General features: G+C 48.6%; 1 protein-coding gene across 1 annotated transcript in view; it reads left to right on the top strand.

Moving 5' to 3' along the window:
* The window catches only part of NOL4L (nucleolar protein 4 like), a 63,259-nt gene that overhangs the window by 17,474 nt on the left and 27,829 nt on the right, over positions 1 to 17,956 (top strand). Inside the window, exons 2-4 of the mRNA XM_066199185.1 lie at positions 298 to 453; positions 4,038 to 4,149; positions 8,732 to 8,841. Of these exons, the coding sequence (XP_066055282.1) occupies positions 298 to 453; positions 4,038 to 4,149; positions 8,732 to 8,841 (378 nt within the window). The remainder of the gene's footprint in view (positions 1 to 297; positions 454 to 4,037; positions 4,150 to 8,731; positions 8,842 to 17,956) is intronic.

Below are 17,956 nucleotides of genomic sequence, written 5' to 3'. Positions count from 1 at the left end.
GAAATTGAATTTCTTGATCAGTTGTCACTCCACTCTGGACTCTTCCCTTGTTTTTATTCCTGGCCCAATTTCACTGCCAGCTTTAGCAGCACAACAGCAGCAGCCGCCACTGCCCTGGCTACAGCAGGATCCTCCCTGAAGCGATGTTTAATTTATCCCCCACATCCCCCGTGCCCAAGGCAGCCCGAGGCGGGAGCACTGCCACTCTGCCCCCTCCAACCGCATTAGCCCCGGGCCGATCTCGTCACCCCTGTCACCCATCGCTGACACTAACTCAACTTGCCTGCACTGTTGTAGGGGGCAGATGGACTGTCGGAGCCCGAGGGCATCTCTCTGAAACGCGTGGCTGTGGTGGAAGATTTCTTTGACATCATCTACTCGATGCATGTGGAAAGCTCGTCGGAGCCGGGCAAAGCACCCAAACATGCCGGGCAGAAGAAAACCTACCGAGCGGTGAGAGTCCCCCCGTGCCCTGGGCAGGGCGGGCACCGGAGCGGAGGGGCTGCGGGAGGGAGAGTCCCTCGGGAACGGGGATGACAGGGCAGGTAGAAGCAGAGCCACTGGCGGGAGGCAGAGGCGAGGCAGAGCCCAGTGTGCCTGTGCGGGGAGGCGTGAGGAAGGAGGGGTTTAAAGGCAGAGCAGCAGCTGTGCTCGGGGACAGGAATCCGGGCTGCAGCGGCAGCACAGCGCGGCTGCTGGGAGAGGAGAGAGCAAGGGAATCATACAAAGACACTGTGCATGTCTGAAGGCAACAGGAAGAGAAATCCTCAGTATTAGTGATGGACGAGGGAATGTTTATTCAGTCCCTTGCATGCTCTAGGTCATCTGCCTCCCTGTCTCCCTCAGCCAGAGGGAAATGTCTCATGTGGGCCTTGAAGGTCAGGAGCAGCCAGAAAGGGGGACTGGGGCATGGCCATGGCCTTCCCTCCCCTCCAGCCCATCCTGGGTTTCCTCAGTTACAAAATGGAGGCAGGCACCAAGCTAAGTCTTGTCTTGGTTCTATGGGTGCCAAGAACCAGCTCTATCCATCCTGAAACACCACTCTAGTTAGGTCAGGAATAATTTAGCTTGAAGTGTGCTTCTCCAGGGAGCTTGTTGTTTCTCCTGACTCTGCACAGCCCTTCAATGCAAACATTTAGGCTCTCCTTTTACAGGAAGAGCTGAATTTACTGTCCAAAACCAAGCTACTCCCTTGAATCCCACAGCCCTAAGGACCAGGTCGCTTAGAGACGGGAGTGGCTTGCTGGCAGCTCATCTCTCTGGTGTATACAATGTCTCAGAGAGGTCCTTGCAGGCTGCCCTCCTCTCCGTGATGATGCCTGTGGTTCTGCACAGCTCAGAGTGCTGCCAGAGTCAGCAGAGGGTTGGAGTCTGTCCTGCCTGCCTATGTCCGTGCTCCATCCATGCTGTGGTGCTGGCAGTGCTGGTGAGGCAGCCCAGTGCCCTGCAGCCTCCCACATGTGGTGGGAGTCCCCAGGGAACAGGGCTCTGCACACAGAGCTCATGGCATCACTCCCTGCCCTGAGTACTGCCCCTGCAGCACAGCATGGGGCTGGGGGCTGGGGCACACACTGACCCTCCCTGGCTGGGGGCAAGTGACCTTTCTGTGGTCCGGGGGGGGCCAGTCCCTCCAGCATAACCACAATTCAAAAACTTTCTGCTCATTTCCCCAGCAGACCACTCCGACCCTTCCCTAATTCCTTCAATTCATCTCTCTGGAGGACTAATCTGTGCCCTGCACAGCCCCAGGGGAGCAGGCTGGATCCGTCTGTTTTCCCAGGCCTGCTCACAGCAGTCAGAGAGCTTCACGCTCCACCCCTCATCTCCCTCTTGAGCTGAGATCATCACATTAGCAGCGTGTATCCCCTCCTGACCTGGCAGGACGCTGCTGGCTGGGCTGCCCAGCCTCGCTCCTGCCCTCGCTCCTGCCCTTGCTCCCCAGAGCGCCTTTGTAGCCCGAGCTGGAAGGTGAAACGGTGCAGAGCACACGCCACGCCTGGCACGGGTGCACAAAGGGACGCTGCTGGGTGGCCAGTTGGGAGGCTCCAGGATCCTCTGCTTCCTTCTCCCTGCTCCCTTTCCCCACCGCTTCTGATTAGAGACACTGGAGAGTTTGCCCTTGTCCATGACCTCCGAAGGGAGGCAATCAGAAAGGGAGTTTGGATGGGAGATAACTCATCAAGGAAGCTGTCTGCTCTGCAGAGCATCAAATCAGCTGAGAAATAACAACTGTATCACTAAAATTAGCTGAACATTTGCAGCGGAGACTGTGGGCTTGCTGGAGCAAAAGAGGCAGGGACATGGCTGAGCCCGGCGGGCAGCACGTGGGGACAGTTCCCTCCCTGCAACACCACATCACGGCTGCCACCAGCAATTTCCAGGCTCCTCATTTCAGCGTTTCTGCGGGAATCCCTTGTGCTCGTGCATCGATAAATGCCACACAGAGGTGAAGACTGAGCTGGCATCCGCTCGGCCACAACAAAGCTCGCTGGGGCTGCAGCTAAATAGGAGGAGAATCCCATGAGGACCAGGCACTGCAGCCTCCATTTGAGCGCTGGGACAAGGTCCCCGCCTGAACTTTCCACCCATCTGGCATTCTGCGCGTGTGAAAGCCCGGGCTCTGCTGCCGCGCAGTGGAGATGGATGCGGCTCCCTCCCACCGCAGAGCCGGGCACGGCGCTGCCTTAACCACGACCCAGCAAAGCCTCTGCTCCTGCCCCGCTGCTCTGCTGCTAGGACAGCACTCCCTCAGGGTAGAAAAATGCATGGGTTTTAGGTATTTTTGTATTTAATGTGGACTTTTAGAATGTAGGTATTATTTGTTAACTACGTAAGGTAGGAGGATGATGCTCACCGGCCAGAGGAGGGGCATCAGGACATCCTGGGCCAGCCCTCACCCACGACGTGTCTGATTGCAGCCCCACTTCCCGTGCTGAGCCCCACTTCTGCCGGGCTCGCAGCCCCGAGGACTGGCACAAACAATTGAATTTCTGTCTGCTTTATGACCCCACTTGTAAGTGCTGTGACCCCTGTGGGGGTCACGGCCCCTGGTTTGGGAACTGCCGTGCTTGGACAAGTCACTTAGACCAAACAGGATGGGTGATTAACCATAGGAACCAGCCCAAAGTAAGAGGTGGACTCTCCACCTTTTAATGTCTTCCAATTAAGACCAGATGTCTTCCTGGATGATGTTTTAGGCAAACCACAGACCACTGGGCTCCAGGAGAACCTGGGTGAAGTTTCGTGACTTGTGCTATCCAGGTCAGACTCCAAGACTTGATGGTCTTTTATGGGCTTAAAGAAGTCTACATTAAAATTGATTCATTCCTTCTCCAAATAATCTAGTCTTGATCTCTAGAAATACCATAAAATTACTGCTGTCAGGAATTAATTGCTGTTACAGGACTCTGATATTGCCAGACATCTTCTGTAGGTGCTTAGGTCTGGATCTTGTATTTAACTTCAAGCATCCAAGTTTTAAATATTTATCCTTAGCTTTTCCTCATCTGTAAAATACATATCCCACAAAGGTTCAGGAGACTTAATTCATTACTGTTTGGAAAAATGTTTTCAATTCCCTAGATAAAATATGTCACAGAAGTGCAAAGTATTATTAACAGTAATTGATTGTCATTGTGGGAAAAAGTGACCTGCCCTTACAAAAGATTAATGGATTCTTCAGGTTACTGGTGTGATGGTAATTAACAATGCAAACAGAGCTGACGAGGCCTTACTTTCACATTTGATTCTTACACGTTCATGGCTTTGCTCTTCTCAGACTCCAAGGAGGAACAGGAAGGAGTTTCAGGGAAGGTAATGGGTACTCAGGCATACCAAAGCTCTGTTCATTTGTGTCTTGGTGCCTCACTGGCACACCAGTTACCCTCCCAAAGTATTCCCCCACCAACAGCTGCCCTGGAAGGAAGGATTTAGGGCTGGAGGGGACACTGTGTGGCTAAGAGTTGTGCCTGTGGTCTCTGCACTCTTCACCCCATTCTCTCTCTCCCAGGACATACAGCTCTCTGTTGTTTCCCCAGATTGCAGAGACCTACGCTTTCCTCCCGAGAGAGGCTGTGACCAGGTTCCTGATGAGTTGCACTGAGTGCCAGAAGAGGATGCATTTCAACTCCAACGGCCTGGAGCCCAAAGGTAAAGTGCCAGCAGAGCTGACATTGCATTTTGCACCAGCGCGGTGCCACCAACAGCTGCCAGATACTGTCCTGCCCAGGAGATACATCGTAACTTAAGAGTTTTCCTCTATGGAAATGGGCTATTTTTCATCTTATAGCCAAGCTGAAGGAATTGCTTAAACCTGCTTTTTACAGCTTAGGGAGCTGAAGCAGCCTGGCTTTCTTTCTGAGCTTCCCCAGTGCCACCCTAAACATGGGTCAGAAATACCACAGATATGGCTGCAATCAACCCATGATCATGTGTGGGTGGAAACTTCAGTGTCTAAAAAGAAATAACCTAAAGTTTTTCCATGGAACTGGTAATTTTGTATTGAAAGACACAGAATATGTCTGAATAGCTGAAGTTTCTGATAAAGAAGCAATTTACATTAATTAATAGATAAGCACATGATCCTGAGTTAGATAATGGCAAGTGTTTTGGCAATCACAGTTACACTGTGCCTGTGTACACACACAATTAGTGTGGCCACTGAGGTGGTTGACTCTTTATAGTTCTTTTGTGGATAGGTCTAATCTGCAGCTCCTTTGGTCTAAGAGAGCAGGAGTGGGAAGATGGGAGCAAGTTCTCTTCCAGAGTAGCTTGTTAAATGTTTGTGTGGTTTTTCTTCTGAATTACAAACTTGTTTTCATGGATCAAGAGCAAGCATCAAAGTGATGTTGGTTTCAGCCATTAAAATCGCTTCTTTAAAAAAAAAACCTAAGCAAACTGCAGGGAGTTGGTCTGTTTCAAAAGTGGCAAGGCGAAGTGGCTCATTTGGCAGGTCTTATCAAGAGGGGAAGCAGAATTTAAGAAACAAAAGGTCAAAAAATAGAGAATTTCCAGTGGTAAATACTGATTGCAAACTGTTTACTGCTGGGAGCAGAGTTATGGACATCCCAGAGGTCTTGTGTAAATGGATTATGTGCCATCTATCCAAAGGTAGTGACTGAAATGCTTTGTACTCATTATATTTTTAAAAACTCTCAAAAACTCTCCCAAATAACTCCACGTGAATTCTATTAGGTGAAGCTCCATTACCACAGGACTTCCCACTCTGCCAGCTAAGGGCCTGATCCCTCTTTCCAATTACACCCAGAAAAGTTTTGGCCTTTGGCCTTGCTGGGAGCCAACCTGACCTTCACACTGATTGCACTGCGTCCATCACGGGTGACGTTCCAGCACTGTGGCTGCAGCAGCCAGCTCATGGATGGGAGGGTGATGGGATGAGTCAGGCCAACAGGAGCGTCACTTGTTGGCTTCACCCACACCAGGACACCTTCCTAAATGCCTGGCAGTAGCTGAGTTGCCACTTGCAGAGCTTGGGATCCCGTTTCAGGAGGTAGCTAAGGAAAAGGGTTGTTCTTTCACAGATTCACAGACTGGTTGGGTTTGGAAGGAACCTTAAAGTCCATCTCATTCCAACCCCTTGCCAAGGGCAAGGTACACCTTCCATGAGATCAGGTTCCTCTAAGCCCTGTTCAACCTGGTCTTCCTTCAGGGGCTTCGACACACCTACCATCCTGCATCTCCTGTGCCTGTCCCAGCAACACACACCCATCCCAGTTCAGAGGCAGCTCAGAGGACACTCGGTTCTGGGTATCCCCCGCAGCGTGGTCCTAGCTGTGGGAACCATGATTAGAGCTGCCATCCATCTGTCCTGAAGAAATTTATAAATTAACATCAATTATAAAGCTTCTTCCCTTAGCAGTTCTCTTAAAAATAAATCAATCAGGAATACAAAGGATCCCACAGGTAAAAAGTCTTGCCCACCAGGAATGAAAGGACAGCAGTGCTTCTCTGCCTGAATAGCACCTAAACAGTGACTAAGTACATGTGGAAATGCATTGAGTAGATTAGATAAGGTTACTTTTACTGGGGAAGGGTGTCTGATTTCACTAACACGTATTCAGGAATTTATCAGGAGCAAATCACCTTAAAAAAAACCACTGGGGTCATAGAAGAATTACTGAGGTGTATGCACATGCATGCACACGTAGAAGCACATACAGGTAGAGGTAAAGTTTAATTCCGTAGGATGACAGAATTTGAGTCATTCCCATCTCTTTTTACTTCTCTTCTCCGTGAAACAAATCTGAACACATTTAATTTGTGTTCACAAAAATCCCTAATTAGACATATCTGACATCAAACCCTGCAGGGCACACACATCATTCAGAAAAGCAAATTGTCTTGTTTGTGGGAAAGTTTGGACTTCAGTGGACTTCACTGGCATCTCTTTACAGTATTTTTAAATTAGGAGTGATTCTGGTAGAGCGATAAAAATGTGGAGCTAGGATCAAAACCGTTTCTGCCTGTTCCATCTGCGTGTCCAACATGTGGGGCATGTGACAGAGATAACTGAAAAATGAGCTAAAGGATTCCAGGAGCTTCCTCTTGTGACATAGGATGTGAGGATTGTTCCCGTGGAGCCCCCCAGGCCTTTTAAAACAAAGGTTTTCTTTCTTTTCCAGATAAGTTAGAAAAGGGGGGGGGAAAGGGGGGTTTGGTTGCTTAGGCTCAAACCCTTATGTGGGCAATTGCACAAATTCACAGCAAATTTGTGGCCTCTAATGGGATTGTTCCAAATTTACATCAGGCCGGTTTCAGGCTGAATCTAAGCACTAAAAGATCACGTACCTCGTACCTCCCTCTTCCTCTCCGTCTGAAGTTGTGGAGCTGCTCCTGTTCAGCTTCATTCATCTCTGCAGCGCTGAGCAGTGGAGTGGGGAATGGCAGGAGAGCAACTTATCATCCTCAGAGATCTGAAACACTCATCTCATCCATGCTTGTGCTTCAGGAGAGAGCTGCTCTATCTGTGTTACTCTTAGCAAATGCTTTTCTAAACTCTTGGGGGCTCAGCCAGCTGGGCAAGGTGGCAGGTTTTGTTCCTGTGAAAAGCTTCCCTTGCATTTGGATTTTAGCATCTTTTCATCACAGCACAGCTTCCATGCACAGCGGAATAAGGGTTTATTTTGGGTGTTTAATATAGAGAGACATAGAAATGCTCCTAATCTGTAGGTCAAAGCATGACAGAGACTGCTGACATACAGCCATGTGAAAAGATGGAGGAATCAGTTTACAAGGTTCCTAAAAGCAGTGGACCTTCCTATTTGGGCAAGTTCATGTCTTGAGTGGCACTAGCCACCCTTCCCTGCACCCACAGGCAGGAATGCTCCATCTGCCCTGGAATTGGCTAGATGAACCTGAGAAAAAACACATCGTATTCCATGGACCCCATCAATGTCTTGATAGAGAAGATTTGCAAAGACCTTTGTGATGTTTAAGTCAATTACAGGCAGTTTTGGGGTCAGGTCATTTCTTAATCAGACATGATAGATGTGGTGTTTCCAGAGGTGTGGAGCATCTTCAGGTCTGCTGAGTTTCGACAGGATTTTTTGACACTCAGCATTTCTGAGAAGCAGGCCCGTTAGGATTGGGTTGATGGCTTTTCTGAGGTGCTGTAAAACATTTTGTGCAGGCTCTTTTTCAGGGGGCTCTGTCACACATGCCTGCGAAACCAGTGACCCCAGAAAATGCAAGCCAGCCAGGGAGATTCAGAACCAGGAATGGAAACCTCCCACCATAAGTTCACCTTCAGCTCCTGGGAATCCCTCTTCCCTCATTGCTGCTCAAGCTCCCTGTCCAGTGGATACCACACATCCCTTCAGCATGTGCTGGAAAGCTGCATTAATTCTCAAAACTTGTGTCTGCCTGTGCTGAGGGCAAAGAAATCTTGCTAGTGGCCATCAGCCATCCCTGTGGACAATGGCAGCTTTCCTCCTGGACAAACCCACTGCATGAGCCCGAAAATTCAGTGTTGGAACAGATCATTCCAGCAGCCTTCATGTTCTATGTCCTGCAGGATCTGCAGTGGTGGTGGCAGAGCAGAAAAATCTTTGAGAATTCAGAGAAATCACTGAGAATTTGCTTTGTGGGGACTTGGCCTGGCCAGACAGAGCGATTTGCAGGAGCATCCAAACCTGGAGCCATCTCTAGAGCTCAAAGTGATGCAGCCAGAGGAATCAACAGGAACAATTTAAATTAAAGATCTCTAAAATTAAGTTTGTGTTTTAATGAGGATGTTAAAAATAATCTTCATCACCAGATAGAGATACTTAATATGTTGCCTTAATGTTAACTCCTACCTGAGGGAATCCCAGCAAAATTGGCAAGACTTTGCAATGCTAAAACAAGCTGCAAATAGATCCTTGTTCATCACCCCCTGCACAAATCCCATTTGCATGGAAGTGCTTCTGAGGCTTCGGTTTCTTCCTCAAGTTTGGGGGACACTGAAAAATTACACACTATGTGCAGTTTTTTTCACAGGTCACAACAATGCTTGTTTTCTTTTTTAGTTTTTTTTTTTTTTTTCTCTTTTCCCAAGACAACATCTGTTCTGTAATTATGTTCTTGGTGGGGTCATGTTCTTAGAGGAACCTTCTCTCAGCGGGTGGTGGCTCTTGCCAGGGAGTTGAAGTTCTCCTGAATACCCCAGAGTAACAGTTACGAGAACATACCTGCACCTCCCTCATCTAAATAAAGCTTCTCCTCTGTCCTTCAGAGAGTGAGCCACCTTCCTCCTTGGTTTCTGGGATCATTGACTACAACATGCCCCTCACCTCGACTTACCTGAAGCAGATGAAGCTGCGGGTGATGAATTCACAGGAGCAGGTGAGTGCCGTGCCGGGATCTGCCTGTGCCCGGGGGCTGAATGGAGCCATGGGGCATGTTGATTCTGGGAAGATGTTTTTGGGAATGGCTGGTTTGTCCCAGCTGGTCAGGCTCTGACCAAGTGCTGGTGCATGGAAGTTGGGAGGCAGTGCCTCCTGGATCTCCTGGCTCAGGGGAAGCTGGGCTGCTTCAGAGTTGTGCCAGTGGAGAAGGGCAGAGATGGGGTTGATTAAGTTATTGCTTGTAACAGTCTGCTTGTTCTTTAGACATACGGTTGTTCTAAGAAATTGTTTAAAAATAAATATGGCAAGTTGTAATTTGTTTATCTCCCAGTGATGTCTGGGAGCTTTAACAGATGGGGTCTGAAGCCCAGACCTGGCTTTGGTTGCTCTGGGGCTCTCTTAAACTCCTCAACAACTTGAGGGGGTTCAGCTGCAGCCGCTCGGCTCCCACGTCAAAGTGGGACACGGCTCCAATGTTTGGTGACAGCGTTAAGCCACTGGATTTTGCTTTGGGGATGTATAGGGCACCCTGCCACAGGATTATACCCAGGCTGTGCAATTTTCTGAAGTTCTGCAGCTGCAGAATTAGCTATGGGAACCTCTGTGCACCATGGAAACAGTCTATAAAAAGAAAAGTATGTTTTACTTGCTCCCCACAATCTGCACTGGAAGCCAGTGCTGGATTTTCTTTCCAGCACACTGAAACCTGAACCTGATTTCACACATTGCTGCCAGTGGCAAGATGTGACAGCGTTTGCATGGTGCTGTGGTGGAAAACATTGCTGGGAGCCTGAGCACTCGATGGGGGTTTTTATACAGCAGCTTCCTAAAGGGATGTGGGTTAGAGCATCACTGCCAGGGTGTAAAGTGCCAAGTGTGGGTTTTCTGGAGGGATACCGAGCTCCTCCATCACTTCTGTTGTGAAACCTTCTTGCTGGAGGACAAAATGGCATCTGGTGGGAAGCACTTCTGTGTCTCAGAGCTTTTTCCTTTGCACTTGTTTGACACTTGAGTGAGTTTCAGGATTCGTTTCAGGTTTTGAAAGGTGAAAGGCTGATGTGCCAGGTTTTGTGCTTATGATGGGTCAGGCAGTAGACCTGTGCACAATTTGGGGGGCAGCTGGGTTGAACTGGACTGGGCTGGACTGGGCTGTGGACATGGATGTGCCCCTTTGTGCAATTTGATTGCTACTTTGGGACCACTTCTAGATAAATAGGCCAATGTGTTCCAACCACCTTTGGGCTGTGCATTGTTTGCTGGGTCTCTGTGCAGCTCCTGGCAGGGTGGCATTGGTGTGGCAGACCCTGCAATCCTGTTCTTCACCAAGATCAGGGACTCAGGGGCCACGAAAGCTGGCTGTGCTTTTCAGCATTTGAAGTGGTTGTTTCAAGTTAAGTTTGCTGCATACTGAGTGGTTTGACTTGTCACCATTTATAAATTTTCAACCAGTTCCTCTTGGCTCTGAAGCTGCTTAAGGGAAGTGTGCTACAGAGCTTAATTAAACTCTGTACCCAGTTTATACAGGTAGCAAACTGGCCTTGCAGTTTGATCTTACTCCCAGGATAGCAAACCACCCAGAAGTTGGGAGGCTTCAGGAGTGGATCCTGAGTTTTTGAGCTGCCTGCTTAGGGATGCTTGTTTTGAGAACTTTGGTTGATAATTTAGAGTTTGAATTTTGGTGCAGCAGTCTGCACTGGAACTGTCACTAGATCGAGATAATGTGCTGCTAACATGAATACTCCTGAAGCTTGCAGGGATTGGAATAGAAGCGTATGTCATGCAGGAACAAAAAGGGACCAGCTGAGGCAACCAGCAGTTGTTGGTTTAGATCATAAATCAAATGGTTTGATGTTATTCCCTGCCTCTAAAGTTTTCCTTCTCCTGTGCCCCTGTCGTTACACTGTAGCACAGCTTTCGAAGCTTTTCAAGCCCTAGCAGCCAAGGGAAAAACCTGTTTGGAAGAAGTAAAATTTGCTGTTCACTGTGTTACTGAAACTGATCCCTGAGAGCAAAGTTAAAAAAGATCAGTCCTATTGCTCAGACTTCTGAAGCGTTGAAATTTTCCATCGTGACAAAAGCCTGGAGAGGATTCAGATGGTTGGACCTGCTGGGGAGAATCCAGCAGGATTTGAATGCAGTCCTTTCTGACATGGGACATTCCCCAGCTTCCCCTGGGGAATCCATAGAATTATTTAGGTTGTAAAGATCTTCAGGATCATTGAGTCCAACCATTCCCCCAGCACTGCCAAGCCCACCACTAGACTATGTCCCCAAGTGCCACACTGACATGGCTTAAATCCCTCCAGGGATGGTGGGCAGCCTGTTGTAGGGCTGGACAACCCCTTTGCTGAAGAAATTTTTCCTAATATCCAACCTAAACCTCCCTTGGTGCAAGCTGAATGAAAACAAGTGCCACACTCATGAGACAGCTGTGGCTGGACCTGGAGCTGCAAATGCTGAGGCTACATGAAGAAAATGAGTGTAATAATGCCAATAACAGAGGTCAGTTCCCTCCACAGGCATTCTCCTCCTAATTTGATTCTTCATACTTTGCACTGGAAAGAAAACAGTGCCATCCTTTTTCCTGGAGGAACCTGGCAGTGTGTGTGGAGCGTGGTCTGTGGAACACAGGCTGGCTGACACAGGCTGCTGCTCTCCCTTCCCCAAGGTTAGGGTTGCACAGTTCAGGTGTTGCAGCTTTTGGAGTTCCAGGTGTTTGCCAACTGAAAGAGCCCTCTAAAGACAGTAGAAATAATTCTGACTTTTATGCAAATGAAAAACAGGCAGAAAGTACAACCTGCTTTTAAAATATGCACTACGCAGATATTCCCTGCAAGGGTTTTATCTACCAGCATATCCAGGCTGCTCTCGCTGAGCGCTGCCACTGTGCCACTTTGCTGCCTTCCTCTCACTAACATTTGATGGTGTTAATAGAAATAAATTAAGCAATGGAGTCGTGCTTCCCTTGGCTTTGGCCAAAAGCAATTATTTGTATGCAGCAGCACCAGAAGAAACTCGCTTCACTTGGGGTAACAATGAGTGAATTTATGCCAAAGTGGCCTTTTAACTTCATTATTCAGGGGGGGAAAAAAAAAAAGTGCATGTAAGTGTAATCTATTAGTGCTGCTAAGCACATCAGTATTAGGGCACGGGTGTCTCCAGAAGGAAGCACAGCCAGAAGAACCTTAAAGAAAGCATTTTATCCCTGCTTAGGGACAAAAAACTGTCAGAAGAGAAGCTCTTTACGTGGTTGCTTACAAAATGAAAAGTTCCCACAGAATCTATTTCTATATATTTTTTGGAGTCAGAACATCTGTTCTGGGACAGTGGAAAACAGCAGAAACCTGTGTTGCTTATACTGGGTTCAGTAGGACAAGCAGATTCTTCTGGGGTGGGAATCTTCCTTTATCCCCATTTTTTTACCAGTTCTCACGTGTGAAAAACCAGGCCCCTTACCCTTTCCAGAGTGCTGAATTAACGCCATTTCTTGGTATATACCAGGGCATTAAAGCATCTCTGAACTGCTGGCCTTCCCAATCTAGCAGCAAAAAGGAATGAATAGAAGATATTTGATATTTATCTATAATGATCCTTCCACCTCATTTTCAAATGCTAAATATTAGCAATTTTAAATGATTGGTTATTCTATTGCAGTCATTTTTCAGACAATCTTTTTCTGTGTTACTCAACCTCAGTCTTTATTTTTTATGCCACTGTTGGGCAGTTTCCACTGGTGACAGGAGGAATAGAAAGATTTTAAGAGGACAAATCCCAGCACTAAAATGCCAGGCTCTCTCTCTCTGCTCTGGAGTTGTTGCTGCTACCTTGGCAGAAACAGTCCAGGGCCGAGTAACCAGGTTTAAATGATACAGAAACGTTTTCAAAGATTGCTTCAGTGGCTGCTGGCAGAAGGTCACGCAATCACTGAATGTCAGGAGCTGCTCTTGGATGGGAAATAAGAAGAGTGTTTTTCTTGTTGCTATGGCTTTGCTGCACTGACTTGTAAGTGTTTGAGAGGGACAGAGCCTTGTCCTGCACCCTCACGCATCCCATCCATCCAGTAATTTCCCTGTAAGCCTGGAGTGTGTGATGGTGTGTGGATGTGAGGTGGTTTTCAGAGCCAATGTTTTAGCTCAGACAGCTGGATAGTCCTGGAAGGGGGGGGTCCAGGGGCTTAAATCCCACCCATCTACAGGGAGCTGGTTTTGTCTGGTGATGGTGAGGATCAAGCTTCTGCAGGATTTGAGAGCTCATGGAGCCTCATGACCAGAGGCTGGTTGGCAATGTGAATTCCTCCTCCTTTTTCCCTGGTCTACCCATTACTGTGCTTGTTCACTTCAGTGTCTCAGGGGCTCTGAGAGCAGCTAAGATGCATCTTCCCCTGGCAGCCCACTCGCTTCCTTCTGCTTTGGAGCCCTCTCCAGCCAGTCCTGGGGGTGAAGAAGGCAGAGAGGGAAGCCTGCAGCCGCATAGGAGGGCACACTGTGTTTTTATTTTCAGTCTCTAAGTTTCAGTTGTGATAATTGCAGACACCTCATTCCACATAGTCCAGAGACCAGGAGCGAATTTGGCAGAGCTGGCAGCTGCTGGGCAAGCCCTGGGACCTGGATTTAGCTGAGTGTTTCATGAAGGCATCCTGAAGAAACACTGTGTTCACAGAGGTGAGGAAGGCAGAAGCAGGCAGTACTTGAAAGGAAGTGGGATGATGCGTTTGCATCACATGAGGATGATAAGGTACTTCCCAGTCCATTAAAGAGGGTGTTAAACATCCCAGGGAACAAATGCCTCTTGATCAACTTGACTTGAGCTCTAGATAGCTCTCATTCAAGAGACTTTGTCTTGGTTTGGGGAGATCTTTGTTTCCTGCTGCTAATTTTTAAGTCGTTTTTGAGCACTAGAGAAGCTCCCTAAACGCACCCTTAGGCACGGAAGGGACCACCGGCCGTAGGCACAGGGAAACACCGAGCTAGAAACAGATTTCCTCACTGCTCGGCGAGCTCGGCTGCACAGCCCTCTAGTGGGGACAGAGCTTCTGCCGCCGGGAGCCGGCTTTGCCTGGGAAACTTCGGATCTGCTCCGAACTACAGAGTTAGTCCAGGCAAAAGAGGGTCCAGCTGTCACACCAGTGTTCTTTACTGGCAAAGTTGCTTTAGCAAAACTTTCATCCTTGGCCTAACGGCTCATGAGATCCGGGAGGTCAGATGACCGATCCATTTAGCCTGGTTTCACCCTGGTGTGAATGGGTCGCTTTCAGTGAAGGGCAACTCATTTTTGTTACTGGGAATTAACTCTGACATGCCCAGCTAGTAAAAGCTCGGGAGCTTTTATTTCCCGCTGTGTGGGTCTGTCAGTACTTTTCCCAGTGTTGCAGGTGAGCTCTGTGTTTGTTCAGTATGACGTGTGCTGCGAGCAAACAGTGTGAGACCGACGTGGGCTGGCTGGGGTCGGTCCTGCCACTGTAGCTCTTGTTCTCCAGTGAGAAGTGATGCCAAAGCTCTGACTCCTGGCTGTTTTGGGGCTAACCATACTGTTTTGTGTAAGAAAGGAGGCAGCATTGCCTGTTTCTAGTGGTACTGGGGACAATTCACGCCTCTGAACTACTCAGGTGTATTTAGTTGCTTCGTGTGACAGCTCCAGTCCCTTCCCCACTCTCTCTTCACTTCCCCGTGGTGTTGTGCAGCTCAGCTAAGGTCCTGGAGAAGTGGCTGGGGGATGTTTAGAAGTTTCTCTGGCTCTTGGTGGAGCTGTGGTTGTCATGCAGATCCACCCGTGGGAAATTGGGACTGATCACTCTCCACCACACACACCTATCCTGGTGCCTGTTATCTGGTCTCAGAAGCCTGCTAAAGCCAAGCTGAATGAGCTTGTGTCTGGGAACACTGAATAAGCAAGGCTAGAAGCCACACTACCTCTCTTTAATTCCTCATTTCTTCCCAGTACATTCCCTGTTTGGTAAGGAGAGCTGCTGCCCATTCCCTTGTGTGTCAACCAGCATCGAAAGCAGTTGTTCCCAGTAGAACTGGAAACAAGGTTTTGGTTCAGGACCTGTAAAGTGGGGCTGGGAAATATTTCCAGGGGAAAAGGTAAAGATGTCAACCTCAGAGTGATGAAAAAAAACCACTATTGCAACATCCATGGAGTAGTCTTATGGATCCAGTTGGATCTGTCCTGTTCCTGTGGAAAACTGTGCATGGTGGGCTGTTCTGCATCATCTCAAAGCTCAGGTGCTGACGTGCTGTACATTGACTTTGATCAAGTCACACAAATGGCTGTTTCTTAATTGCCTTCTCCCTTTAAAAAGGGGATAATACCTTAGAGAGACTTCTGAGGTCTTGCTCACTAATAAAGCTCTTCAAGAGCTTGGATGGCAACTACTTTGAGAGCGCAAACTGTTATTAATGATTTCCGTTATTACAGAAGATGAAGCTGTGTGGTTCAGCTTTTTAACCTTGAATTGTGTGCTTGCTTTTGTTTCCGCTGCTGTTCAACCTGTGCGGGCAGGTTTGCACCTTGTCTGCTTGCACACACCTGAGACTCACACCAGGAGTTGTGTGTGCCCAGAAGGAGCTGAGGACTCAGTTTTACTCACAAGGATGGATTCTGAATCGTTGTGGAATGCTTGAGAATTGCCAAAAACGGGTTTAGTGGGGGTTCTGTTTGTGGTTAGTCAATTCTGATTTGGGGCGCCAAGAGATAAGCTATGAGGGTTGCCATCACTGTTTAGAGCAGTGCAGACATCGCTACTGGGGCTGTGGATTTGGGCAGTGGAAAGCAATGTTAGGGGATATTTGACTGTCAGGGACCTGTCCCTGCAAACACCCATTCCCTGTACTCCACAACAAGAAAATTCTATCCACAGAAACAGCTCCTTTTCTGCTCCTGTGTTTGGCAATGACTGGTGTACCCTGTGAAGTACGGAGCTGTATTTCCTTTCCTTCTCTTGGTCTTGGCTCCTGGGAGAAAAAACCCCCTTTTATTCATGCCCATGCCAGATGCTAACTTCTAGGGAAGAAGTGATCAGGATGAAGTGGGGATACAGTCCGTAATGAAGTTTCCCAAATCTTTACCCTTCTTTTTCTTTTCCTGACTCTGCTCTGAATGGCAGATAAGGTACAGTGTGGATAAAAGCTGTGTCTCCCCCTCATGCCATGCCTTCCTTCAGTCCCTCCTGTCTGTTTCCTTCCTGGCCTCGCCCCCGAGAGAATCGCATTTCATTGCTTATTCCTCAGCAGGGTTTGATGGTCACGGAGGACCCAATGCAGGAGGTCCCGTTTGTTATTTAACCTACTTTTCAGAGGCACAAGAACATCAAGTGACTCGCACAAGGTCGTCCATGAGTCAGTGACTCCTCTGGCGTGATGGCCAGAGCCTGCAGTCCCTGCTCCCACCACTAGATCCCTGTGCCCACAATCCACAGCACCACAACCATTCAATTAAGCTCCTGCAGCGCCTTAAATGTCGTGTATTCCTGGGTTTGACAGCAGTCCTGGTATTCTTGTGGAGCCTTGCCTTAGGAAATGACAACAGATGAGGTCAGGTCATCGTTAGCGATGGCCTTAGAAGCATCACTGCCTGGCGCTTGGGCAGGCTCTGTGGTGTGAGTGCTGTCAAAGTTGGGACATGGCTCTTCCCAGGACCTCCAGTTCGGCTCTGGTGTCATCCAGCAGGACCCTGCAGGACCAACACAGTCAGACAGGGAGCCCCAGGCTCTCTGCATGAGCAGATCTGTGTCCATGTGAGGGGGCTGGCATTACACCAGAGGTAATGAACACATTGTGAAGAGAGAGGGAAGGAAGTGACTTATAAATAATATATTTGATGTATATTATATATATGATATAGGAACAGCAGCACTGGTTTGTTATGGCATGCGTTTTTTTAATGTGTAATCTCGTAAGGCACTTACCCCTGTTCCTGACAACTCGATAAATTATTATTACCAATTCTATATCTAATTGCCAGTTATTTCCCCCTAGACAATTTGAATCCGAAAAATACCCACTAAAAAGGCGCTTGGTGGGCTGTTTTCCAGAGCTTCCCTGGCTGTTTCTGGAGGCAGCCCCTCTTCCGCTGGTGAGCCCCACTTCTGCCAGCCCCGTGACCCTGCGCGCTGGCACAAACAATTGCATTTCTGTCGGGCTCATGACCCCACTTGTAACAGCGGTGACCCCCCTTGGGGTCAGGACCCCTCTCCTGCACAGGGAACAGCTCCTGCCCAGCAGCTCTTGCTGAATGGCTCTTCCTCCCTCACTCCCTGTGTGGACCCGGCTGCTCCACGCTAAGTTTGCCGATGTGAAATTTAGGTTAATCCATTTCCAAAGTGGATTAAGCTAACCCACACAAAGGCACTTAGTATAAAATAAGAGTGTCCACATGGTGAGGCAGCATGGTATAGTGACTGTGCTTCAAACTTGCATCCTGGCCAGTTTGTGTCCTGTGCAAGCTCACCAAACGGAGGGGCAGGCACTTTGGTCCCAGGGGATGTGCTCTCCCAAATGGCTTTAAGCCGGTCTAGCTTGAAGCCAAAGGAAGTGCAAGGAGTAAACAAAGCCCAGCAATGGGAAGGGGTTAAAGCCCATTCCACTGAGGTTCTCGGCAAGGCTCCTGTTCACCTTAAATGGTCAGGATTTTATTTTAGCTTCAGGGAGGAGCAGCAGCCATGGAGCTGGAAGGGAGTGCAGAGAAGGCCCTGTGGCTGGGGGCTCACAGCCCGCTGCCCTCCCAGCCATCCGCTTCCTCCAGAAGGCCCATAGGGCTCCTGCGTTTGCTTTTCAGCCTCTGGCTCCATGATCAGCCTGGAGGAGATGGAAATGTAGTACTGAGTGATGCCCATTTTCACCTCTGGCCTCAGACCCTCCTGAGACACCCTCTTCCCTTGCTGCTTCCCTGGCAGTGAGGTGGTTAATGCTGGAACAGATAACATCATAATTGGACATCCCTACTAACAAGCCATAAACCCAAACCTGGCAGTTCCCATCCTGGCTCTGGCACCATTTCTGGTATCAGCCTATTGCAGGCTCCACACTGAACTGCTACCCTTGGTTTATTTCATAAACCATTTTCTTTGTAACCATTAAATAGTGAAACATGAGGTGGGCTGGGGAGGGGGATGC

The sequence above is a fragment of the Chamaea fasciata genome, unplaced genomic scaffold, assembly GCF_029207755.1.
Source record: "Chamaea fasciata isolate MVZ Bird 193981 ecotype frontalis unplaced genomic scaffold, bChaFas1.0.hap1 SCAF_17, whole genome shotgun sequence".
NCBI classification, from domain to species: Eukaryota; Metazoa; Chordata; class Aves; order Passeriformes; family Sylviidae; genus Chamaea; species Chamaea fasciata.
The sequence above is the reverse complement of the archived record's forward strand: the minus strand, read 5'-3'. Positions and strand labels throughout refer to the sequence as shown.